General features: G+C 44.5%; 1 protein-coding gene across 2 annotated transcripts in view; it reads right to left on the reverse strand.

Annotated features, from left to right (window-relative positions):
* Nucleotides 1–10,420: 10,420 nt before the first annotated feature.
* The window catches only part of SLC45A2 (solute carrier family 45 member 2), a 31,863-nt gene continuing 14,987 nt past the window's right edge, over nt 10,421–27,296 (reverse strand). The window contains exons 4-7 of one of the 2 annotated variants that reach the window (XM_019531928.1): nt 23,393–23,536; nt 21,364–21,487; nt 19,239–19,444; nt 10,421–10,666 (exon numbers count right to left, since the gene is read on the reverse strand). In XM_019531928.1, the coding sequence (XP_019387473.1) occupies nt 10,439–10,666; nt 19,239–19,444; nt 21,364–21,487; nt 23,393–23,536 (702 nt within the window). In that variant the 3' untranslated portion in view covers nt 10,421–10,438. The remainder of the gene's footprint in view (nt 10,667–19,238; nt 19,445–21,363; nt 21,488–23,392; nt 23,537–27,296) is intronic. The other variant, XM_019531929.1, reaches the window with a different exon arrangement.

Below are 27,296 nucleotides of genomic sequence, written 5' to 3' on the forward strand. Positions count from 1 at the left end.
CAGAACATTTCTGGTGTAACTACTATACTTTTTTTTTTTTTTTTTTTTTTTTTTAAACAGACACCCCTCTCAAAGGAGAAGCACAGTGTAGTAAAGTATTGACTGTGGACAACTAAGCAACACATCCTTGCTAACTCCTAGGATTTTATGGCAAGTCTTACAATATATGGTGCTTTTCTTAAAATCTCAACTCCTAGAGTCAAGTGATTCTGAGAGAATCTCAGCTTGCATTTAAAACTAAACCAATTAGGCTTGAATCATGATCTCTGAAGGCTAGGGGATAGCACTGTTGTGAATATTTTGCTTAAATTCCACAGAGACCTAATCCTGCAGGAAGTTCCTTGTGGCCATGCAGTCACATGGAGGTAAATCATGATTCCTAAGCCACTATTGCTTCAATGTCATGCAGGGTTCAGGGCTTTCAGTTCAGCCGTATAGGGCTGTTTGTAAGAGTGTTGCCTTACTTCTATACTTGTAATATTCATCTAGTAACACTAGATCCATAGCCTGGCACTGGCTGGAATGGATAGGAAGAGGAGTCTGAGAGCTGGTAGTCATAAATGTGCTGCTGGGCTGATACATAGGTCTGGACTATGTGTGGCCCTGCAGGTGGCTTTGGCAAATGTGTCTGCAAACATCTCCCCAAGCTATACATGGAAGTATAAACATACCTTAATCAGAGATCAGCAACTTATGTCCCATGGGCTGGATGCTGCCCACCAAGAGACTGGATTCAGCTTGTGAAAGTCTGATCCAGTCTGTATTTTAGAAAAGGCTGTCTGATTCCCTGCTTCCGCTGATTTAACCTGCGTTTTACTAACAGCCAGCTAATCTGCTGCTGCTGTAATTCCAGACTCTGCGCTCCGTGGGGAAGACTGCTTTCTCACCTCCTACTCCCTTTCCACCTCTGCTTGGACGCACTGGCACCACTGAATTGGCCACTCCTAACCCTTGCTCACCACACTTGTCAGCAGCAATGATGAGCAGAGGCTGCAACAGAGGATGTGAGAGAGAGACCTTCCCATAGAACACTGTTGGCTGGAGAAAACAGCAGCCTGCCCATAGTACAAGACTGCCTTTTGTGGCTGGAAATACTTTATCCTGTTGTGTATATGATGCTTTCTTGAGCCTGCTATTTCTTCTGAGGCTGCAAACAGTCATCACCTTTGGGTTACTATAAGCATTTTTATGGTGACACAAAGCAAAAGCAAATGGACATCCATCCTTTGTCGGACTACAAATGTCCAAATGTGTAGCCATAAACAGGTAGTATTAATTTGTGCTGCTATTTTGCAGCTGGCATCTAATTGTTTTAAGCCAGGAGAGAGTGGGCAGCCCAGGGCTGCCTGCACTCCCTAGTTGCCCCAGCCAGGCACTCCTGGGGCTTCAGGGGCCAAATCCTGTGTGCCCTCCAGGAATTCTTCTCAGGAATTCCCAGGACATGAAGGATTGCACCTCCAAAGCCCTGGGAGTGCCTGCCTAGGTTTCCCCATTTGCAGGGATGCACCCAGGCTGTCTGACTCAGAACATGCCTATGCAGGTAGGGAAACCCAGGGTTCCCCTGTTTTCAAAAGTGTGCCCCAAGTGTAGGATTGGTCCCCTGCCACTCCTAGGAGCAGCAGAGGCCTGACCCTGTGGGACAATGGGTGGCACATCCCAGGTTAGCTGATCCACTTAATTTGGCAACATCTGCTTATAGCCCAAGTACTCACACATCAGTGTACAATGGAGAGGAGAACCAATCCTGCAGTCCATGATGGGTATTTTGCCAGAGTCATTAACTGAATGATTGGACCCAGTATGATAGGCAGCTGGTACTTAGAAATGTCAAGAAGGTAAACAGAAGCTTGGTCTAGTTATAGAATTGAAGGTGAGAACCAAGATGGAGATGCCAGCTGCTGAACAGAGAGGGAAAGCATGCCATCCAAGAAGGTTGGTTTATTTTTTTCTTTGGAAAGGTGCTACTTTAAAATGACCCCAAGTCTGATCACTTGAAAAGACTCACATGAGACTGTACTTCTCAGACAAAGAAAAGGTTTCAAACCAACAAGTTGCTAATGGAAAACAAGTTGTTTTGATAATATTTGCAGCTCAAACCTTGATGTAGTAGCCAGAGAACTCTAGAGCTATGTCTATACAGCAGATGAAGGTCTGGCTGCAGTACAGATATGCCTATCCATGCTAGCTTTAACTTACCTGCAGTTGCATAAGTAGGTATAGACACATGGGATGCCAGTTCAAAGGCAGCACTGGAACAGTGGTCCCTAGGGAAATAGCACCACAGCAGCAGTAACTGCAACCCCTTCTCCCCAGCAGCATCTCTGTCCATGGCACCAAAATTCCTAGTTATGCCTCTGCCTTATTAGTAAGGATAGGTTAATAGGAGTGGAGAGCATTAAACATTTTCCCAATTACATTTAGTGTATATTACTCTGAATACATGCAGAAGAACATACCACTACCATATGGAATGGTGCCTTCATTTTGATGCATCTACAGGGGAGCAGAATCACATAGGTGACACACAAGAAAGAGATTTAATACAAGAATGAGGGAGATTTAATACTTATGCAGAAAATATAGGGGATCAATATAAAAGTAAAACAAGGGATGCATTATTTGTTAGATTTTAGTAAGTTTCAGAGTTAAAAACAATTTAATAATTTAGTCTTGGAAGAATGATCAAAACTGTTTGCTGCATTGTTATGCAGGAAGGCAGCAGTTGGGTACTAACAAATTCGCATCTCCATAAAATTAGATAACAACTATTTGATATTTTAAAAGCTCTAAAGTGAGAAAAAGTATTTCAAGATGTTTTAGAGCAGATAATACTATCCTTGCTATCTATCCACATAGCACTGTTTAGAAACATAAAGCACATCTCTATAAATCTTTGAGAACATCTGCCTGACAGTGCTTACCCAACCTGCAGGGGCTGGTAATGATGTGTGGATAGCAATAAAAGGAAAATGCTGCACTGTTACTGGGAGCACTGCCAAAGCTGAGACTTTGTATTTGTCTCCTTACTTATATAATTTATTAGTAGGACAACTTTTCATAAGAATAGTTCAAATTGCTGCTTTTCAAAAGGAATCAAGAAGACCTAATAGGATTACTATGAAATAAGGAAGAAAATTGTATTGATGGTAGTAACATGACTAATCTTCCAACGACTTCTAAGCAAGGGAATAATTTTTTTTTTTTTTTTTTTTACATAATTGACTTGATTGTTTATTAAATTGAAACAAAGATAGGTTTCCTGAGGGAAAGAGAAATAAAACAATGTGTCAAGGTAGAAAAGTAACAAGGCTAAGCCTCGTCTTCTGCACCGAATCATTTGACCTAGGACAATTTACATCAAGGCTACCGTTCTGAATTATCACAGTGCTTGCTCTTATACACTTCCTATTGTATTAAAGTCCACATTACATCTTTATAGATTAGATCTTATTTATACCACTACAAACCTGACTGAACAAGATATGCCCCAGTGTCCTCTTTACTTCATAATAGGTTATTCCATCAAAAACACTCACTGGCCTGTTATTAAATGCAGTGACTGATAATAATTCAGTCCATGTACTAAATTAAATTTTAAAAGGCATAAATTTGGATGTTTCATTAAATTGAGGCTGCTACTTGTGCAATTTTTTATGTCTAACACTTTTCAAGTACTTTTGCCTTGATTTGCTTCCTGTTTAGGAATGGGTTTTGGTGATATTTTAAAGGATTTTTCCTTGAAGCCAACACTGCTGGCATTACTAGGGCTTTTTTTAATTTTAAGAATTATTTTTCAAATTAGGATACTTATAGTTTTGGTTGTGTGTCCTTTTTGTGTAGGGAAGTTCAGCCTCATTATTATTCCAGAATCTTGTATAGGGAGAATGAGACCTGTTACATTGATTGTACAACACAATAGAATGAACTTTACAAAGAAAAGTAATAAAAAAAAGTCATGAACTCAGCCCCTGAAACAGCCTTCCCTAAGTTTCTTCCTTAATATCATGCTTTTCCCTTCTCATAACATTACGCTTCTTACCTTGCTATAACCATTTTAGACTCATAGCAACTTGCCAAGTCTGAATGTTTTGCTTATTTGTCTTTGTTTGTAGATTAGAACAAGGTTAACCTTCACTATTCAAGCATTTTAAAGACCAGCATTTGCCAAATCCTGAGAGAAAAATACTGACAAAGGGAAAGGTAAACTTCCCAAAGGTTCCTCACACCAGAACCATGAAATAGAAATCACAGAAAAACAGGACTGGAAGGACCTCAGAAGGCTGTGTAACCCAAACTCTTAGTCCAGGTAGGCTGATCCCTTTCTGCACCACTCCAGGCAAATATTTGTCTAAACTTAAATCACAACTTTACATTTGTTTTCTGTCTCAGAATACATTTAGAGTCAAATTATGACCCCATGAACCTCTGGATCACTCATCTACAAGGCACGCTGCTCTAGGAGGATGCTAAAGGACAAGGGCTGCTATATTTCTTAGAAAGCTTGTTACCCATACCCCCATTTCTGTGACTTCTGCAGAGGCCAGGCTCTCTTACACTTCTAAAAACCTTCCTCCTGGAAGATTTTACAGTGGGGAGGGGCTTTATAAGTTAAAGGCGGAGGACCACCATTAGCCTATATAACAATCCCCAAAACAGAATCTCAGAAAAACTGTGTTGAGGTGGGGACAATGCATAGTAGAGAGGCCATGGCTCTCACCTCTTCCTGTCATCCCATCTCAGCTCAAGGAGCTCAAATGTGACACAGAGTCCATAAGAAATTTTCACCAAGGTCAAAATAAAGGGGAGAACCCACTGAAGAGCTGTCCCTTTTTGTGCTGAACTCCCCACTTTCTCTTCACAACCAAACTGCAGAGGAAAACAGGAGGAGAGAAGGCAAGAGAAGTTTAAAATACAGCTATGTAATGAAGGAGTCAACAGCAACCTAGTTTTATTAGGAGCCATACTGCTGGGAGGGGTAAGAGCAACATTGAGAAGGCGGCAGCGTATACAAACACTCAAGGATTGAGAGTGGAAGCCTCAGTACAGTTCTGCAGTGAAGACAGCTGTAGGTAAGGAAAGACAGCTGATATTTCTCCAGGGGCCTGTCATGAGTGATACTAGGTGCATCTACACATGCACTTTTCTGTGGAATTGACTAACTAGCTGCACAGTAAAGTGTCACCATCTACATGTGTGCCCGTATTAGGTGCAGTAAATTAATTATAGTACTGTCTAGGACAAGTACTATCCTATGGCAGAGTTATTTATTGTGCTGAAACACGTGTAGACAGTGACTGGGGCTGGCTGGTGCTACAGTGTGGGGCAGGGGCAACACGTAGAGAGTGCACATGGATGCACATGAACCCCCTGCGTGGGGCGGTGCACCCCCCTGCAAGAAGGTGCTGCCATCTGCGGGTGGTCCATGATCACCCCTGGCCACTGCCAACACTGCTGGCGGCACCTGCTGGGAGTTACTGACCCATGGTCAGTGCTCGTCACTCCCTCCCCCTGCCAACAGTGCTGGTGGCATGTGCAGGAGCTCCCCACTCACTGTTGTCGGCTCCTGCTGCCACCAAGCCATGTCCCCCCACCAGCCACCAATTGGACCAACTAATGTCCCAGTGAGACCAACTGCAGAGTTGTGAGAGATGTTAGATAAGCTTCCAGGCACAGAGCAACATGAAGAAGGGCACTGTTGCTGCTTACAGACATAAAAACCCCGCAAAATATAGTGCTTTACTTTAAACTCTGTGTCCCCCCATGCCGAGCCCAGCGCATGGATGGAAGAGGCATCCTGTAAGTTGGACCCAGCTCACCCAACGTCTCTATAGAACAGGTGCTTCAGCAGAGCTTCTATGCAATAGCCGATTGAATCAGAGGAGGTTAGATGATCACCTGTCTGGGGTCTTGTGAACCCAGCATTCATTCCTGCCTGTGGCAGGGGGTCAGGCTAGATGATCTGTTCAAGTCCCTCCTGATCCTAGCTACTATGAAACTACTATGAATCAGCTGTTAGACGAAAGCGCCAAAAAGCCCTGCTGAAGTGCCCAGTCTATACCACAGAGCTGGGTCGAACTAACGCACTGCTTCTTCCAGTAAAGCACATGTTGTTTTTTAACATGTCCTGTGTGCCTGAAAGTTTGTCTAACATCTTTCCTAGCTATATGGCTGGTCTAATAAAAGACAGCACAATAAAACCCTTGCTTTTTGCATGTTTTCTGGACCATCACAGCTCCAACAAAACTCCAGCCCTACTAGGAAATATCCTGGCAGTCATGAAAGTGTAAAATGTGCCTCAAGGTGACAGGTCAGTGCAGAGATATCCAAACACTCAGTACCAATGAAGAAAACACACACTGAGCTATTAGGGTGGCAGGTACTTCATTATCTGATGTATTAGATGCCATGTTTGAGCGAGCAGTGCTGATTAAAAACACACAAATTTCTGTCACCACTCATTACATAATAGTACGTCAGGAGCAGCCATGGCTTAACAGTTAACAGAACAATTGGATATGAAAGGCATAACACAAATAACACTTCTCTTCCAAAAACAAATAGAGTATTTTGGAAACAAGTAATAAAATGAACTTCTGAATATGCTTTAGCCATGATGAACAGGGCTGGTTTTGTGCTTCTTATGAGCCCTGGCTCTTCAAGTGACTCCAATTAGGAAGAAATGCAGAATCTGTCTCCCCCAGTCTTTACTCTTAATCTATAAGGTCCCTTTTGAAATTTAAGTAGGGTTTACTAGACTCTGTATGGAATGACTCAGGATCCACTCCATGTAAAGAACTCTAGCATCTTAATAAAAGTAAGAATGCAAGCTCTGTAGTTACATATATACAGGTTTGCCTTCAGGATTTAGTAGATTGGTTTAATGTGTGCAGGCAGTACAATTTATGATAAGGTTTTGCTGAGTGGAATTAGTTCACAAGAATATTCTGTAAAAGCCTGTGAAAGGTGCAAGAATAATTCAATCGAAGTTTGATCCTTCATGGAGGGCAGAAGAGGAGAGAAAACAGAGATGAAATGATTCAATTATGGTAAATGCTGTAAACACTCAGCTTGAGTGTTTTAGGTTGCTCACAAATTTTAGAATTTTTGTTCATAGTTTCATAATAGTTTGGGGTCAGAAGGGACCTGAACAGATCATCTAGTCTAACCCCCCGCCACTGGCTGGAGCACACCCTGGGATCACATGACCCCAGACAGGTGTTCATCCAAACTCTTTTTGAATTTAACCAGGGTAGGAGCAAGGACCCTAGGAAGTTGGTTCCAGATCCTAGCTACCCTAACAGTGAAATAGTGCCTCCTAATCTCTAACCTGAACCTACTCTCCAGCAGCTTCTGGCCATTGTTCCTCATCACCCCAGGTGCTGCTGGGGGGAATAGGACCCTTCCTATTTGCTGCTGATCTCCCCTAATGAGTTTGTAGGTAGCCACCAAATCCCCCCTCAGCCTCCACTTGCTGAGGCTGAACAGGTTCAGGTCCCTCCGCCTCTCCTCATGGCCAAGATTTTTTTTTAAAGTGCCTAAAGTTTGAGTTTACTTAGGAAATTAAACAACAGGCCATACTTTCAAAATGGGAATTGCAAGAAGCTTCTCATAAGCTCTCTATATAGATGCTAAACTATGTCTGGCCAAACTTTCTTGAAAACTTTAGGGTACGCACAAACAATACAATTGCATTGAGTTAATAGGAAGCAGCGACTTACCATAGAGAGACTGACATGCAGTTACTGTCTGTCTGCCTGCTCTTACACCACGTGAAAGCTAAACTGCAGCAGGTTACCCCTGAATGAGTCAAGGATAAGTTGCCCTGGTTTAGTTTTCACTTGCTGCAGCATAAGGGCAGGCAGAGGGGTAGTTAGCAGGACTGTGAGAAACAGCACCATTTTGTTTCAACTTGCATTTCGCCATTTCGAAGGGACAGTGTTTTGTTTCATCATTTCATTTCATTTCAAAGCACTATTCCATTTCTTTTCGTCAAAACTGTTTCACTGCTTCAATGCGTTTCAATGTTTTGCCCATAGGCTACAACTTTGTCATTTCTTGCTTGATTCACACAAAAATTGCAGGGATGGTAGCTCCTTCTGACGGCATGAAGCCTGCCAAGTTTCAAGGAGACAGGTGCAGGAGTTTCTGGGAAACTACACCTCAAACTGCTAAAAGCAAAACTCGTGTCACTTGCCGGCAGCAGTAGCTTCCTATCATCTTGCGTGCAGATCTGGGGGCCTGTGCCCCTGGGAGAGCTGTGCCAGACTCCTCCCAGGGTGTGGGCCCCTGGATCTTCACACAGGATGACAGGAGGCTGTAGCTACCGCCTGGGACTGGCGCTGAGCATACCCCGCACTCAGCACTGGGAAGACCATTGCTGCTGCTGGCCCCAGGCAGCAGTGGCAGTCTCTTGTCATCCCACGTGCAGATCTGGGGGCCGCACCCCTGGGAGGAGTCCAGCAGCACTGGGAGGCCAGGTTGAGCTCCACAGGGCTGGCGGAGCTGCTAAAAGTGCAACTCTGGCTCTCCCCGCCTCCCACCGCCAGGCTGCACTCCAAGCGGCTCTGCTAGCCCCATGGAGCTTAGCTTGGTGGCGCGAGGTAGCAGGAGAGCCAGTGGTGGAGCAGCTTGAAGTGCAGCCCTGGCGAGCACAGCCCAGCAGCAGGAGGCTCCACAGCCCCGTGGAGCTGAGCCTGGCGGTAGGAGGCAGGGGAGAGCCACTGGCCAGGGCTCTGAGCAGCTCCACCACTGGCTCTCCGCTGCCAGGCTCAGCTCCATGGGGCTGCAGAGCCTCCTGCCACCAGGCTATGCTTACCAGGGCTGCACTCAGAGCCCAGGCTGTGCTCCAAGTGGCTCTGCCACTGGCTCTCCCGCTGCCAGGAGCTCTACAGGACTGACAAAGCCACTCAGAGCACAGCTCTGGCTCTCCCCTGATTCCCACCACCGGGCTGCTTTGAAACTCAAAACATTTTGAAAGTTTCAAAACATTTTGAGTGCCCTCATTTCATTTCAAAGCTGTTTCAAAGCCTTTTGTTTCATTTTGATTTCACTGTTGTTTTGAGCTCAAAACTCTTTGAAACAGCTTCAGAATGAAACACCTGTTGAAATTTTGCACAGCCCTAGTAGTTAGTTACCATGCTTTGTTCATCCCATTTACTGATACTGGAAGAGCAAAACGGCTATACCCTTAAACACTTGCTTTCTTTGAGATCAGGATGCCCAGAGATGGAGAAGCACATCTTAAAAATTTTTTTCTTCTTTAGGACTAAGACTTTCACTTATTATGTAAATGCTCTTGTATTTTCCACTTGCTGCATCTTCTCTAGCTTAACTAAAAAGGAGCATCTTGCCACTAATCACAAAGAACTGTAAGCTGTTGTGTAGGGGTGTGTGAAACAGGCCCTATTTGATTCAGATTTGGCCCAAATCAGGGATTAGTTGATTCAGATCACTGTCCCCGATTCAATTCAGCCAAATCTGAAGATTCAATGCTGATTCAGAGAATCAGTGATTTGTACATAGACACACCTTTAAATGTTTTGTCTATGTACCTCGAGGTACTAGGGTGCAGCTCATGAATGCTGCGATGGGGCTGGGGCAGATGGAGCGTCCCAAAGGAATGCAAGGTGGGGGCCCTCCACGTGTGTGGCGGCAAACCTGCAAGTGAACCAGAAGGGGTCCACCAGGGAGCACACTGGGAGCCTCCCCGCACCTCTGGCTCAGTGATCGGCTATGGGGGAACCCCAGGTGCTCCCCCAGACCCAGGAGGCCTCTGTCACCGAGCCAGAGGGATGCAGGCCCCCCCGCCAAGTGCACTCTCCAGCAGACCCAGATGTGGACCGGAAGTGCTTCTGGTCCACTTCTGAATCTGCTGCCTAGCATGCCGCCCCCCCCGCCGCTCCTGTGGGACGCTCCATCTGCCCCAGCATTGCAGCACTCCTGAGCTGCCTGCTACCTAGAGGTAAGCAGAAAAAAAACATTTAAAGCTGTGTCTATGTCCGAATCGCCGAATCAATTCGGAGGGTTCCAGTTTGATTCAGAGAAATTAAAGGGGCCTCTGATTCAATTCAGATTCGGAGATTCAGCCACTGAATCAAGCCAAATCTCCACCAAGTTGAATCAAGGACCAACGCTTCGCTCAGCCCTACTGCTGTGTACAAAAGTGGCTTAGCATATTAAACACATTTTGACCAAAGGAAGGGAAGCAACAAAATAGTTAGAACAGACAACCCTTCTACTTGAGAAGTTAGGCAATTAGTTGCATCAAGAATCCCTACATAGTGAATAAATAACTCCCTGGGATTGTAATTACATCAGATGAATAAAAAAGGGAGGGAACACTCAGGAAAGACCAGTCTGAAAACAGCACCACATAATATACAGATCAGGAGAGGAAATTTGCCCCCGCAGTGATTTATTCCATCATCCATGTCTTGTTCTAGTCCACGTATCGTACGAACAAAGCAACAAAGCAACAGCCTGTCAATGCCACAGCAGATGCAGAAATCACAACCACTACAACACTGCCAGCAGCACTGACCAAGAATCCTAGGCCCACTCCGACAATGATCTGTGCCAGCTGCACCATGCAGGTAAGTGCAGCACAGTCAATTCCTTTCCCTCGCCCAGGGCCTTCTGCTATTCCTTTATGCTGCTGCTTCTGACTCTGCAAGGAAGGATAAAACAAGCCCTGGTCAAACAAGACAAAACTGATTGCATGCAGCTATTGGCAGCCCATTTATAAATGCGGAGGCAGATGGTACATGAAGCATCCTAACAGGCTACTTGTGCTCTCTTTTTTGTCTGCCAGTGCCAGATTCCAAGTACAAGAGTCAGTGTTACAACATAAAAGTGACCATTACAAGTCATTACAAGCAACAATAGGGTGTTTTTGGGAGAGTTTAAAACTGTAAATTGTCCCATTTCTCTCGCCCATCACCTCTTTCTCTACACCCTATTGCAGGATGAGCTTGGGAATATTTAGTCTTATAGCGTGACTTGAAGTTGAGCAGATTCAAGGCAGCAGGATCATTTCAGAGGGTAGGACCCCTCATCAAGTCTGCCCTGTCTTAAGCTTCCTCGGTGTAAATTAGGGATGTTGGCGTTACGATCTCAACTACCACAGTAAACATATGACTAGTTTGTATTGCTGAACAGCAGCCATTTTCTCATCCCCTGCTATGCAAAAGCATAGCACAAAGCTGAATTTAGCACTCCACATTTAAGCAATGCATAGCTAATAGTCTATTAACTACTGGAGGCAAAAAATACAATTGATTTAAGTTTTATCTTATCTTGAGTCTTGTGCCTACACTTCTCCACCACTCTGATTTCTTTTGTGAAATTAATCCTGAAGTGATAATCTGCACATCCATATTTTTGCTGTTAGACTCAAAAATACAGAAGGCAATTTGTTTCAAAGTCGCATTGTCAAGGCCTTGTGGTAGGTAAGCAGCCATGCATCTTCATGCTCCTTACCACAAAGGAAGCTCATTCCTTTCTGTAAATGCTTTTCATATTGGACTGGGAAAAATGTATTCCATTTAAAAAGGAGTATGGGAAATTCAAATATTAGAATCTTCCAAATCCAGTATATTCAGCTGGACTTGACTATTTGGGAGAAACTTGGTTTTATATCTAGTGCAGTAGACAAAACTGAGGGCCAATATTCTAACCCCAGATGCAGTTTACTTTTCAGAGAATGCATATGAATGGGAAAAGTCTGCTCTCTGTTCTAAGATTTTCTTGAACAGTGCAATCTAACTGCAATTGTTTTTGACTCCATTATGCAAAAGCTTTTCATCTGAAGTATTTCAAACCCTTAGATCATAAGTTTTATTGAAATGGCAAATGTTTGCCAGCTGTGCCTACTCTCTAAATGTACCTGTAGTAATAAGGACAAGTGTATCAGTGTTTTAAAAAAATGCAGTCTGTGACTTGACTCTTAGTCAGTCCATCGTGTATAGTAGAAGTTTCAAGATAAACTAATACAATAAAGACAAAATAAGCTAATGTCCCAACAAATCTCCTAAAAGAGCAAATGAAATAGCAGATATCAAAGGAAAACCACTTTTCTCCTGATGATATCAGCTTATTAAATATGAACTTTGTGGCAACTTTCCTTTAGCATCTTTTAACTCACTTGCATCTAGTGATCTAAACCAGTGGTGCTCAACCTTTTGCTCCTAAAGGCCGGATGAGTGGCACAGGGCTGGTCTGCAGGCCAGATCAGGCCTTGGGACAAGCGCTGCCTCCTCCCTGCCCCAGGTATTAGGATTGGGTCCCAGGGACTTGGTACTTGTTCTGGCCTGCACTGGGTCTGGAGAACTGGCAGCAGGGAATTGGTGACATTACTCCCCTACCACCAAACTTCCAGACTCATGGGGAGCCCTGAGAGCCAGATGACACTCTGCCATGGGCTGGATCTGCCCCAGGGGCAAGAAGCTGAGCACCCCTGATCTAGGCTAAACATGCTTGAACTTATTCAGAGCTAGATTTGGATTTTTGCATCTGCTGCCTAATCAGCACAATGGTTTGATTCAAAGCTTGGGATATGATTCCCATGAGTTTTGAAGTTCAGTCTATCACTTGTTAAATCTTCCTGAAATTCTTAGTGGCAGGTCACCTCAGTTGCCAGGAACAGAGAAATGAATTAGCAAAATGAAGAATTAATTCAGTAAAATATTTCATCCTACAGAGAACACCCTCAGGATTCAATGGAGCGTATGGTTTCCTGTAGTTGTCTTTCAGATCTCAGTGCTTAAAAGGCACCACTGTTTACAATTTCACTTGCTCTCAGTCGTACAGAACAGCAGGGCATTTCTACATGGCCTCAATCTAGCTTTGCCTTGCTTGTAATTTTATATTTATATTATGGTTTCATTGTTTACATTTGCATTTCATATATTCATCTCCTCAAAATGTTTCAGTCCCAGTATATCATGAATCATTTTGTAAAGATAAGTTCATCAAACTTCATGTTCATCCACCTCCTTTCAGACTCTCACAGATGTAAGAAACTTCAAAAAAAATTTCCACGGAAGGGATTAACACCATATTCTGCACAACATGAAAACCCTAGTCTAGCTAGGAAAACAACTGAATCGAGTGGGAGGTATGTAGCCCTTAAAAGGGTTACTTTGGGAGCAATATTAGATGCTGTAGGGGACTAAACACAGACTCCAGACATTTTTATAATGTAATGTCCACTGCTACATTGTAGGGAAAAGGCACATTGTCAGAAGAGGTGTAAAGAGGTCAGGCATCATACAAAATGAGGGTTGGAAGGGACCTCAGGAGATCATGTAGTCAAACCCCCTGCTCAAAGCAGGACCATCCCCAACCAGTTTATCCCAGCCCAAGCTTTGTCTAGCCAGGGCTTAAAAACCTCCATAGATGGAGGCTCTACAACCTCTCTGGGTAACCTGTTACAGTGTTTTACTATCCATCTAGTGAGAAAGTTTTTCCTAATATCCAACCTAAACTTCCCTTGCTGCAACTTGAGACCATTGCTCCTTGTTCTGTCATCTGCCACCACTGAGAACCATCCAGCTCCATCCTCTTAGGAGCCCCCCCTTCAGCAATTATATTTCCTCACAGTTTTCTCTTCTCCATATTAAATAAGACCAGTTCCCTCAGCCTCTCCTCACAAGTCATGTGTCCCAGCCCCCTCACCATTTTTGTTGACCATCACTGGACTTTCTCCTATCTGGCCAGTTTTCTATCCACCTTACAGGACATTTATCCAACCCAGACTTCCTTAGCTTGCTTGTGAGAACATTATACCCTTCTGTCTTGCACCTTCCTGTAAAGCATGTCACCATCTGCTCACAGACTTAGGCTTTTGAATGCAACTTGTTGTTCTTCAGGTTATTGCAGTGCACTCAAATGCTTGTCAAAGCCTATCCCAGCCATGCCCTTGGTCCAGTATCACCCATACAAATCCTTGCTTCTCACACATTTCCTGAACCACCACAGCTACAATATTATTCCATCAACTACCAAAACTTGCTTATCATATTTTAGGCACTTGGGGCAGATCTTCTGCTTGTATAAATTGGTCCAGCATCACTAAGCTAACAGATTGACAGATTTACACAAGATGGGGTTTAGTCAAACTTGCTCACAGTAACCTAGGGGTGTGCGCTGACATAGATTACAAAAAAGGACTGATTGCTGAGTGGAGCTTTAAGCACTGCTGCCATATGACTGGGCCACAGATATAATGGCTATACCCTGGACAGGAGGGACCGAGTGGACAAAAGGGGTGGAGGTGTAACTCTCCATGTCAAGGACAACTATGCATCCCTACAAGCTGACATCGGCACCCAGGGTGGAAGACTAGAGACCCTCTGGGTTAAAATACATGGTGAACACAGCACAGGAGATACAATAGTGGGAGACTACCTCCCTCCTAGAATCAAGAGATTGACCAGGAGTTTGCCAGGGAATTGGCTGAGGCTGCACACTCCCGGTCCATGGCTGTCATGGGGAACTTCAACTACCAGGACTCTTCATGAGAAGAGCGCTCGGCCAAATCCGAATGGTCGCAAAGCTTCCTCATGTGCATGGATGAGCTCTGACTCAAGAAGTCTACGAGCCAACAAGAGGCAAAGCACTGCTTGACTTGGTACTGGCAACCGGGGATGACCTAATCAGCAACCTAACGATCAAAGGGAAGCTAGGTGACAGCGACTACGAGCTGATCACCTTCACCATCCGCCGAAAAGCTGTCAAGTCAGTCAGCAGTACAGAGGTCCTCGACTTCAGGAGTGCTGACTTCGACAAGTTCAGGAGACTTGTCGGTGAGGCCCTAAGGGACCACAACCCCAAAGGGAGGGGAGTCCAGGAAGAGTGGTCGCTCCTCAAGGGAGCAATCCTAGATGCACAAGCAAAGGCTATTCCATCTTGGAGGAAAAAGGCAGCAAGAGGGCACAGCAGCCCCCTTGGCTCTCCAGGGAACTGGTGGCCCTCCTGCATCTAAAAAGACAGACCTACAAATAATGGAGGACAGGATCCACCTCCAAGGAGGAATACTCTGCACTGGTCCGGACCTGCAGGGAGCAAACCAGGAAAGCCAAGGCTGCCATGGAACTCCAACTGGCTACAAGTATCAAGGACAATAAAAAGTCCTCTTTTAGATATGTTGGGAGCCAGAGGAAAAGCAAGGGCAACACTGGACCCCTGCTAAACCAAAAGGGAGAACTAACAACCAATGCCGAGGAAAAAGCCAACTTGTTAAATGGGTACATTTGCAGTCTTTCACAAGTTCCATGGGACGCCCCTACCCATTATGGGACAGAGCCACCTAAGCCAGGGTGATTTCTTGCCCTCCATCAATACTGACCTTGAAGTCAGACGGTCCTGACCATATTTCACCCCAGAGTACTCAAGGAGCTGGCTATCATCATAGCTCAGCCCTTGGCGTGGATCTTCAAGAGCTCCTGGTGCTCTGGTGAACTGCCCAATGATTGGAAGAAGGACAATGTGGTGCCTATCTTCAAGAAAGGGAGGTAAGTGGATACAGGCCCATCAGCCTGACCTCTATCCTGGGGAAGATCTTAGAAAAAATCATCAAGGAGGCCATTCTTAATGGACTGGCCGATGGCAACACCCTGAGGGATAGCCAGCACGGGTTTGTCGTGGGTAGGTAGTGTTTGACTAATCTTATTTCCTTTTATGATCAGGCAACCTATCACCTGGACAAGGGGGAAGAGATTGATGTCATATATATCTCGACTTTGAAAAATCCTTCGATCTGGTATCCCATGATCACCTTTTGGCAAAACTGGCCAACTGCGGCCTCGAGTCCATTATGATCCACTGGCTGGGGAATTGACTCTGCAGTCGGACTCAGAGGGTGGTGGTTGATGGAAGTCAATCATCATGGTGCCCTGCGACAAGTGGGGTCCCTCAAGGTTCTGTCTTTGGACCTACATTGTTCAACCTCTTCATTAATGATGTGGACACTGGAGTCAAAAGCAGACTGGTCAAGTTCGCCGATGATACTAAACTTTGGGGTAAAGCATCCACACCCGAGGACAGGGGGGTAATCCAGGCTGACTTTGACACACTCAGCAAATAGGCAGACGAGAACCTGATGGTTTAAACACAGAAAAATGCAAGGTTCTCCAACTTGGGAGGAAAAACCTGCAGCATGTCTATAGGCTCGGCAGTACTACACTGACTAGTACTATGGACGAGAGGGACTTGGGGATCAGGATTGACCACAAGATGAACATGAGCCTTCAATATGAAGTTGCAGTCAGTAAAGTGAGCAAACCGCTGGCTTGCATCCATAGATCCTTCTCAAGTAAGTCCCAGGATGTCATTTTCCCGTTGTACTCAGCCTTGGTGAGGCCACAGCTGGAGTACTGCATCTAGTTTTGGGCTCCACAATTCAAAAAAGATGTGGAAAAGATTTAGAGAGTGCAGAGGAGAGCCACGTGCATAATCAGAGGTCAGGATAACAGACCTTATGACGACAGGCTGAGAGTCTTGGGCCTTTTCAGCCTGGAAAAGCGCAGGCTCAGAGGCAACCTGATGGCCACCTATAAGGTTATAGGTACCTGGGGGAAAGCGTTTGTTCACCAGAGCACCTCAAGGGATTACAAAGTTGAATGGTCATAAACTCCTGGAAGACCGTTTCGGGCTGGACATAAGGAAGAACTTCTTTACTGTCCGAGCCTCAAAGGTCTGGAATGGCCTGCTGCTGGAGGTGGTTCAAGCACCTACTTTAAACGCCTTCAAGAGGAACCTGGATGTTTTTCTTGCTGGGATCCTATGACCCCAGCTGACTTCCTGCCCCTGTGGCAGGGGTCTGGACTCAACGTTCTTCCGAGATCCCTTCCAGCCCCAATGTCTATGAAATCTATGAATCCATAAGATTCATACTATATATTATATAGTGCAAATACAGAGTTAGCATTATAGTGCAGATATATTATTGACACTAAATATACTGTATATAACATATATATATTATTATTATTATTATTATTATGTTTCATATGTTAATGGTGCCTAAGCACAAATCAGCAATCAATCAGAGTGCTAGTGCTTTAGGTGCAGCCCAAACATGTACCACAGCTTGTTCCAAAAGACACGTGAGGATAAACAACTCTCTCAGAGCAGGACTAAATTATGAATGCTTTTGGTCTAGTCCAGTGGTCTGATTTCAGTTTAGTCTAGTGGTTAAAGCACAAGATGGTACCATGGAACCTAGGTTGTATCTCCGACTGTGCCATTGACTATAGGCATATCCTGTGGAGGCTAGGATTGTCTTGGGATGCTCTCAAGTACCCGTCAGCTCTCACAGGAACATTCCAAACCCAAAGATGCTCTCAGGTCATCCCTGCCTCCTGATCAAGTACTCCAGATTTCAAGTGCAGCCACAAAGGGATTTCCTAGAGCATCATCACTAACGTGTTTCCAGGTTTGGGATATCACAACCCTAGATTGGTTGGAACATATTGCCAGTGTACACATGGTTTATGCAGCTCCGCTCCGCCAAGAAGATCTTTTTGAAGGATGTAGAGCAGGTCCTCAAGGAATACATTTCTAAGCACTTGGAGGGGAAGAAGGTGATTAGGAACAGTCAGCATGGATTTACCAAGAGCAAGGCATGCCTGACCAACCTAATTGACTTCTATGATGAGATGACTGGCTCCGTGGATGCAGGGAAAGCAGTGAACATGATATACCTTGACTTTAGCAAGGCTTTTGATATCGTCTCCTGCAACATTCAACACTGCAAGCAAGTTAACGAAGTGTGGGTTAGATGAATGGACTGTAAGGTAGACAGAAAACTGGTTGGATCATCAGGCTCAGAGAGTAGTAATCAATAGCTCAATGTCTAGTTGGCAGCTGGTATCAAGTGGAGTGCCCCAGGGGTCAGTCCTGGGGCTGGTTTTGTTCAATACCTTCATCATTGACCTGGAAGATGGGCTGGACTGCACCCTCAGCAAGGCAACAGATGACACCAAGCTGCAGGTAGTAGTAGATACACTGAAGGGTAGGGCTAGGATTCAGAGAAACCTCAAATTGGAGGACTGGACCAAAAGAACTATTATGAGGTTCAGTATTATAAAGTTCAAGGAGAAGTGCGAAGTCCAGCACTTAGGATGGAACAATCCCATGCACTGGTACAGGCTGGAGACCAACTGGCAAAGCAGCAGCATTGCAGAAAAGGACCTGGGAATTACAATTGCCAATAAGCTGAATATGAGCAAACAGTGTGCCCTTGTTGCAAAGAAGGCTAATAGCATACTAGGCTGCATTAGTATGAGTGTTGCCAGCAGACTGAGGGAAGTCATTATTCCTCTCTATTCGGTTATGGTGAGGCCACATCTGTGTTCAGTTTTGGGCCGCCACTACAGAAAGGATGTGGACAAATTGGAGAGAGTCCGGTGGAGGTCCACAAAAATGGTTAGGGGGATGGGGCACATGACTTCCAAGGACTGCACCCTCAGCAAGGAGAGGCTGAAAGAACTGGGCATATTTATTTTGGAAAAGACTGAGAGGAGATTTAATAGCAGCCTTCAATTACCCAAAGGGTGGTTCCAAAGAGGATGGAGCCAAGTTGGTTCCAGTGGTGGCAGATGACAGAAGGAGCAATGGTCTGAAGTTGCAGCAAGACAAGTTTTGTTTAGATATTAGGAAAAACTTAAATTACAAGGAGGGTAGTAAAGGACTGGAACAGGTTACCCACAGACGCTGTGGAGTCTCCATCATTGGAGTTTTTTAAGACCTAGCTAGACAAAGCCTTGCCTGGGATGATCTAGTTGGGAATCATCCTGTTTTGAGCAGGGAGTTGGACTAGATGATCTCCTGACATCCCTTCCAACCCTAATTTTCTATGATTCTATGATGCCTTCCCTGTGCTGACAGCGAGGCTTGCTGGGATCACTGCAGAACAGGTCTTTAGTCTTTCTTCCAGTTTCCCAAGAGGTAAATGGATTAATTTCTTCTCTGACTTGCAAGTGGGCAAGAAATGTAATTTATATTTCTAAAGCGTTTTAAGATGCTCAAGTGAAAATGTGCAATATAACCGCAATTGATTTGTATTATTAGTATTGTTTATTCAATTCTTAAAGGTCTCCCTGGATAAATTTCACTTCCTAACACCTGTGTTACCATAAATAATTTGAATTTACAATTAAATCCGTTTCCCCACTTAGATCATTTTTTTCTCAAGTGAATAAAACAAAACAAATACTGTCCTTTGATATGAGACTTACCTCTTCCTCCCTGTGATATTCTGCAATGAGATTGAATGGTACAGTGTACAGTGTGCTGGACATGACACCAAAGAGGGAGCACAGAACCAGAGTAGAGTGTACTCTGGGAAACAGTCCAATGAACCCAGTGCCTAGCCCAAAAAGCAGGTATCCAATGAAATAAAGTCCTTTTAATCCAATGCAAGGCAGCAGGGCTTTCTGCAGATCTATGAAAAGAAAAGAAAAAAGGCTTCTGAGGCTTAAAAACCCAATATATTTCTTTTTAAAATTCATTCATAAGAGATTCTCTTTGATGAGATGAAAGTCTCATCTCTAAATATAAAGATCTTGTATGACCTGGGTACTTAATTCAAATAAAGGTAAAGCAAGTGTTTCCAGCAGCCTAGCCATTTGTGCTTGACTTCTGAAGTGCATGCTCCTATTCTGAAATAGCTATTCGCGAAGAACTCCCCATGTAGAATGGCCAGATGTAATAGGGGTATTTGACACCATTTCTGTATGCTCCTGTTGAGTTGAAGTGAGTACTTCACATGGGGCATGTCTACATGAGATGCTTTACTGCAGGTAGTAGATTACAAGTAGTAGACAGAGGTAGTAGATTAACTTTACACTAGTTACTGCATAGTACCACTTGTGTAGATGCTGATCGAGAGCAAATTTGCTCCCAGTCAGCCACACCAGCAGGGGCCACAGGGCATGAGGGAGTTCTCTGTCCCCATCCCTGGTGCTGCTCAGCTCCTGGCTCCCCCCAGGAACCAGGAACTGAGCAGCACCAGGACTGAGGAGCTCTCTGCTTCCTGGCTCGGTAGGGGACCCACCAGCAGCTGTCCCACATGTGGGGCAGCTTCCCACAAGCCCCAGGCTGGGCAGGGAAACCTGGCCCAGCATGGGGGTTGGCCAGGAGCTGCCCCAGGCATAAGACAGCTCCCAGCCAGCCTCTGGCTGGGGGGGGAAGCCCTGGTGGGTACAGGGTTCACTGGCAGCTGTGTCCAATGTGCATAGGGCTGGAAGAGCTGTGCCAGGTGCAGCCATCTCCTGTCCTGTGCACTTCAGGACCCCTCCTGATGTGCACAGGGCCAGGTGACATGTGCTGCTGCAGCTGGCAAAGCTCTCCTCACCCCATATACATCAGGACCAGCTACTGCCTCCTGCCATCCCCCAAGCTAGAATCCCAAGGAAACCTGAAGCTCCCCTTGGCTGCTGCAGTGGGCTTGAGCAGAGCAGGTGCAGCCCTATACTTGGTTTCCCTGTTGAAAGCAAACTTGCTTTCAACAGGGTGCACATGTAGACAAGCTCCCAGGGAAGGTTCATCACACAGTATTTTACATCACATTAAAGCATTTATGGTCACATTAATTAGAGCATCACATTAAATTTGCTTCCAACAGGGTGCACATGTAGACATGCTCCCAGGGAACGCTTACTGCACAGTAAAATACTACATGTGCACCCCGTTGGAAGCAAATTTAAGGTGATACAGGCTGACTGAACAGTATTTGACTGTGCAGTTGAACTGTATCACATTAAATGCATGTGTAAATGCACCCATATAGCTATAACTATTAGACAATGAGGAAAGATCCACAAAGGCCATCCTATTAAATGCCTAACTTTGACCCCCAAAGTCCTATTTCCTTGTTTGCCTGGAGAATAAATGCATTCTTGAGTGGTGTAAACAATTTTTTTTCCTTATCACCAGGCGAGGGGCTAGCAAGCAGTTTGGGGGCCTGGATTAGCTCATCTGCAGAATTTTACAGGGTACTGCCTTGAAGTGGTTTTGTGAGGACATCAAGAGGCTATTAGAAGGACTATGATGACAGAACTGGCGAGGGAAATAATACTTTGGAATTTCCTGCAGTGCTTTAACCCAACATTCACCATCAGATTAAGTCTTAAATTTGGAGGCTATATTGCACATAGAATTGAACCTTGCTTCCAGAAGAATCCCACTTCAATGTGTGGTAATCAGCACAAATACTGGTGCCCTTTATGACTTTCTATCAATAATGAGCACATAACATTCCTGGAAATTTTTAACTGGAAAGGCTCATGGATTGTTTTGTTTTTTCCAAAACCACAGGAAATGATGAGCTCTTTCTAAGAAGCGCAGCACCCAGGTACTTACAGGAATAGAGTGATGATGAAACTGCATTGATGCACATGCCCCAGCATCCAATCTCTACTCCTCTTTCATAGGTCAGGTAAGCTGTGGAGTTGTGAGGTGCATAAGGATCACCGTGGTATACAATCTGAAATATACCACAAGGGACACGGAAGATAACAACGCTCTGTGTTTATATTGCACTGGCCACCCAAAGGAGCCCCTACACAAGGTTGAGATCCCTTTGGGCTGTGTATTAGCATACACTTCCTTTCTTTCCTTCTCTTCCTTCCCACTTCCACTTCCTATTTATTTTCCTTTTCTTCTTTCTCTTTTCATCTCCTCTCCCCTTGTAGTGTCCTACTCTGTCCTCTCCTGGTTCTGTCTGTCCATCTCAGGTCTCTCCAAGTCTCTCTCCCATTTCTCCTTTTCCCCTGTTTTCCTCACTCCTCTGGGTCTCCAGATCCCACCTTACTTTCTCCCCATCCCCTTCCTCTATATTGTTTCATTTTCCATTCCCTCATTCTGCTGTTTGGGTGCCTTCATCCTTACCCTTATTCTTCCCCTCTTGCCCCACCTGCTCCTTCCCCTTTGCCCTGCTCCACCCACCCCCTTGCCTACAGTTATTCATCCTCTTTCAGACTCATGCTTGCACTCACCTCCGCCATTCACCCTTCCATCCACTTTTTCTAAGACTCCTTCTCTGATTTATTCTCCCACTCTCCCATTCATTCACATGTACACATAGTCAGAAACACTATCCCTCTCACCTAGGAGTCCTATAAAAGGGCTGAGGGCCAGGAAAAAGTGGGCTGCTAAGCAGAAAGTGCTGGGATAACAGAGAAGGGGATTTGGCTGGAGGCAAGTAGGAACCTAACGAATGAGAAGTAGCCAGGGCCAGGGAGGCAAGAAGCAAAGAAAGCCACTTGAGTAGGGCATGGGGAGCCATGGCTCCGATAACTGGGTATCCTGAAGGAAAGGACTCATGGGTGGCAGAAAGCTGAGGTCATTTCTCCAGAGGAGATACTGCAGCACAGATTAGACTACAGGGCAGGGAAAAATCCAATAATAAAAGACAGAGAGCTGAGCTAAATGGTGAGAGCAGTGTCACACTACCCTAGGGAAGTTATGTTGCTGAGTTTCCATCTCCTAAATCAGGGCTGTTCAACTGTTAAGTGGCTAGGGGCTGCATGCCACATGAGCCACATCAGTGGGGGCCACAAGTCATACAGGCTGCACCACTGGGGTCAGCACAGTAGGAAGGCTACACCAGTGGGGCCATATGCTGCCTGGATCACAGCAGCATAAGCCATGGCCTCCCCACCCCTAAAGCTGCACACTACACCCCATGCACAGGAGCCCTGGCTCCTACCCTCAGATCCTTAGCCATGGGTTCTCCCGCTGCACCACACAGATACCCTGAATTTGTCATGGGGGCAGGGCCAGAAAAAGGAAGATACAGGAGGGTGGGAGACTCCAAAGGCCCCAGGTGCTGCTGCTGCCAAATTAATGTGTAGAAACCCAGGGGCCACAAATTAAGCCCTCTCCAGCTGCATGAAGTTGGAAAGCACTGTTCTAAATGAAGCGTGTGTGTGGACAACTGGTCCAGTGCCCCGCGATAAAGCCTCTTTCAGGAAGAGGAACTAAAACAGCCTCACTAAGACTTTAATTAGGGCACCTGCTCTTCACTGAATAGCTCCAAGGCCAAAACATAGATCTGAGGGATTTGCAAGAGATCTCTGAGCTTTGTTCTAAACACTTACATGGAAACGGATGTCCTTCCAGGTCACATTTAAAAATCAGTATTACACTTTTGCAGCAGAGCTGAGTGTTCAAAGGCAGGAAGGTATTTTTTTTCCCCCTTCCAGTCACAAACTCAGTTCCATAATGAGGCCCTGAGGGCATTCATCTCTTTTCTAGACAAAACTCATTCAGCCTGTCTAGGTGTTATTCACTTTGGCATTGTCACTCCTTAAGCAAATATATAAACCAATCCTCTCAAAGGACCGCTTCCTAGGGGCTGGTGCTAGAAGGGGAATGTTATGTATTTTACCTGCCCCATGAAATCAGTGAAGAAAAGCATGTTGGACAGGAAGGCTGTCCATCCAATGAGGTGGCTCACACACAGGCAGCGATAGTGGGACGGCATGCTCAGAAGTGCCTTCAGGAGGGACTTAATGGTCATCCGTCTCTGAACCTGAAAGAAAGCATTTAACAAAAATGTGTTGCTGCCTTGAAGGTTAACAAGTGATCTGACAGCTGGTAGATTAGGTAATTGTCTCATGAGGTTTAAGAAGAGGATTCAACTCTCCTAAGAAGGAAGAGGCCTTCTTGAACCTGGGGCTCCTACATCTCAGACAAGCAAGTTGAGGGGGGTTAGGAGGGGCACACCATTTTATTCTCCACCAGTTCTGTGACAGCCTCCATTTTTTTTCCCCCAGCTGAAATGATTTGGCAAGTTCAACCAACATTTGCAAATGATCCAAAACCTATTTCAGAGGAAATTTAGTAAATCACTAAAAGCATTGGCCTGGGTCTCATGAGTGCACAACTCCTATTTGTTTCAGAATTTGGCCCTCAAGTTGTTTTATGCTGATAATACCCCATCCTGATCGCCATGCTCTAGCTATTTTTTAATAACTCACTTTTCTCTGAACTTGTTTATGCTGTTAGCCAGTCTGGGGATAATCACTGTGTGTTGAGCTTTGAACAGCAGCAAGACTTTTCTCTAGTGAAGTTTTAAATCCTTAAAGGAATTTCAAAATTCAAGTTGCCAACTTTTACCTTGCTAGTGCTGTTTCTTTTAGCATAAATGCTGATTAAATGAGATAAGGCTTTTGTTACATTAAAGTCATAGAAAGAATTAAACACTGCATTATTAATGCAAGTAAATTATTGTTGCTTGTACTCTTCATAATCAAATCATAAACATCAGCTAACTGAAGTATACAGCACACTATTGTAACTATTTGAATACGAGGTTGAGGAGTAAAAAAAATAGTTGATGTTGACTCTTAAAAGTGGAAATGAAAATATGTATATATAATATAACATAGACAACATATCATATACACTTATACATATGACAAAGACGCAGTCATATTTTAAAGATGAATATCTACAGTTGTGATCCTAAATCTTTTAAAATTAATGATTATCAACCAAGGTGCCATAGCACCTTGGGGTGCCTTAAGATCCTTTTAAGGGTATGGAGGGGTGTCAGGCAATACTAACACTGTTAGGTGTGCAAACACAATTCATAAAATAAATCCAGAGATTTCAAACAGGAATTCATACTGTTAAAAACATTCTAACCTCTTGTGATTTTCTGAATTCTACATAACAGAATAATCTCTCTATTATTTTACTGTAGTAAAAAAAAAAAAAGTGAAAACTAAGAGATTATGTTATCCAAGGGATACCTGGAATTTATCCATAGGTGCCTTGAGTCTAAAAAAGGTTAGAAACTACTGCTCTAAATTTAAACTATAGCCTGATTTCCAGAAGTGCTGAGCAACCAGCAGCTCTCAGGAAAATGAATTTGACATTTAATTTGAAGCAAAGAGATTATTTGTGGGGATAAGTGCTACAGAACATTACTAAAGTTTATAGAATGAGGCATGGAGTAATCTGGCAACAAGTGAAAGAACAATTGTACAATCAGTTCAGATGTCTGTTTACATTAAGCTAAACTATACACCAATAGCAGCCTAAAATTTATTCAGAAGATTCCTAACCTTCACTTTTAGAGTATTTCATCTTAGGAAAAAAAACCAAAAAACAAAAAAAACTACACATTCCTAACAAGATTGGCTAATTCAGTGTCATCTCTTTGTTGACATTTGCAAAGGGTATAACAATACAACCTGTTCTCATTCAGGAAAAAATGTATTTTTAAAGTAATGTACAAGTGTTTCATTAATTCATATTTATTCTGATTTTGTGGATTTAGATTTTTTAGCATTGGTCAAACAATAATATTTAACAACTTTTTCACCCATTCTTCTAGTTTTCACTGCCTGTAATAAGTCAATATTTGATATACCGAATAAATCAATTTAAGCTGAAAGAACTGCAGTTGTGGTCCAAGTCTATCTTTTTTAATGGAGACCAAAACCAGTCTGAGTCTTGGTCAGTACAAATGGTGAGGGCAAATAACATGCAAGAGCATAGTTGTCCAGCTAGAACCAGTATGACCCTGAGCTGCAGATGCTTTTCTCAAAACCATTTATCCAAGGTTGTGATTACAACAAAGTACTTGGGAAGCATAGAATGAGTACTGCACAAGGGACAGCCAGCAGATCCTTGGAAGTACTGGATGAATACATGCCTTTGTGGCAGGTTTTTACACTTAGCCAAGCATACCAGAGAAACAGGAGATGCATACGCAGGCTGTGAGCCTCAGGGAAAGGGTAGGAGAGAAGAATGGGACAATCTGGAACTCTCTAATGTATTGGGTGCTATTGATCCCCTGAAACTCTCTCCAGTTCTGTTATGCAGCCTTCTTATCTTGCTTTTGGCTGACCTGCTCCCTATTCTTAAGACACGTGTGGGGCTTTTTGAACAGCAGTGACAAAAGGAAGCAGTGGGTATTCGGATTTACAGTCACTGTGAAGGAGATGCTCAGGGTGAGGAATGGTGATAAAAAATGACAGCTACTGCACTTGGGCTGAGGAGATGGTGGGGGTTTGTTATGTGAGGACTGGCCTTAGGCAACACTGTAATGTGCTATGTTCCACACTTCTGACCAATTGCTTGAGGGTTACATATTTTCCTTTGCTCATCTGGTCTTCTCTTCTTTCTGGGTTCATCTTCAATTCCAGCCTTGTCTTGTACCTAGCACAATGAAGTCCAAGTAGCAATTGTGGGTGCTACTAAAATATAAAGCAAGGCATACTAGATTCCATTTTATGTAGGAGCCTTGTTTTAAGCACCCAGATCTGAACATTTGGGCTGTAGGGTTCAGTTTCTTTCTAAAGAGTTCAACCAGAGATACTTGTACATGACTGCAACAGATCAGAAGTGGAAACAAAGCTCATCGGTTCCTTGCTGATTGTGGAAAACAACAATGTAACAGGAGACCCAGGCCCTTATTACTTTTAAGAGAGGAGAGCAGCTTACGCTACAGTAAAGGAAGGCAGGCTAGTCATCAAGCCCAAGTGGAAACCCCTGTGTGTGGCTAGGGAGCCATGTGACAGGAAGGGGTGGGGCTCTGGGGCTCATAAACTCAGTGCCTAAGCTCAAGCAAGCAGTCTGGTTTTGTGTGCTGCAGAGAGAGGAGTTCCTTAGAGAGAAGGGCTGTAGAAAACAGCTTACCAGACACTTAAGTGAGCCAGAATTAAAAGGGCTACAAGAGAGGTACGACTTATGGGGACATTAACCCAGAGTAGAGAGACTTCTAAATTGTAAAATGGCTTGCTTGTGTTTATGTCGTATTTAAGCTGAAGATTGGAGGACTGAGTTGTCATTATGGGGAGGAGATATGGAGGCCATGGAGAGGTGCTTGATGAGGCACTCTGCAACAGACAGCCTAGCCAGGGTCAGAGACCCAGGGGGCTGAAAGTTGATGCAATGAGAGTAACCCACACTGGCATGAAGGACCCAGAGGGCTGAAAACTGGTCTGAAGCAAGAATGCAACTAGGGCCAGGGGCCCAGTCTGGCCCTGAAGAGTACAAGTGTGAGACAGGGCTGGGATGCAGAAGCCAAAGTCCAGGGCAGTGGCCCTGGGTTGAGGGGCACAGCCAGAATAAAGGGTTGAATCCAGGAAGGCTGAGACCTGGACAAAGGTTCAAGGCCTGAGAGCCAGCAGTTGCATTCAGGCGGGGGTGGGGTGCTCTAAATGAACATAAAGTAATAACTGTGAGGCATAAGCACAGCTAAAGGGGAGGCCAGAGGCCACAAGTATAGCCTATAAGGTAACACGGGGGCACGCAAAATGCAACCCACGGGCTGGACA

Source organism: Crocodylus porosus, unplaced genomic scaffold (genome assembly GCF_001723895.1).
Source record: "Crocodylus porosus isolate Cpor-Errol unplaced genomic scaffold, CroPor_comp1, whole genome shotgun sequence".
NCBI lineage: Eukaryota > Metazoa > Chordata > Crocodylia > Crocodylidae > Crocodylus > Crocodylus porosus.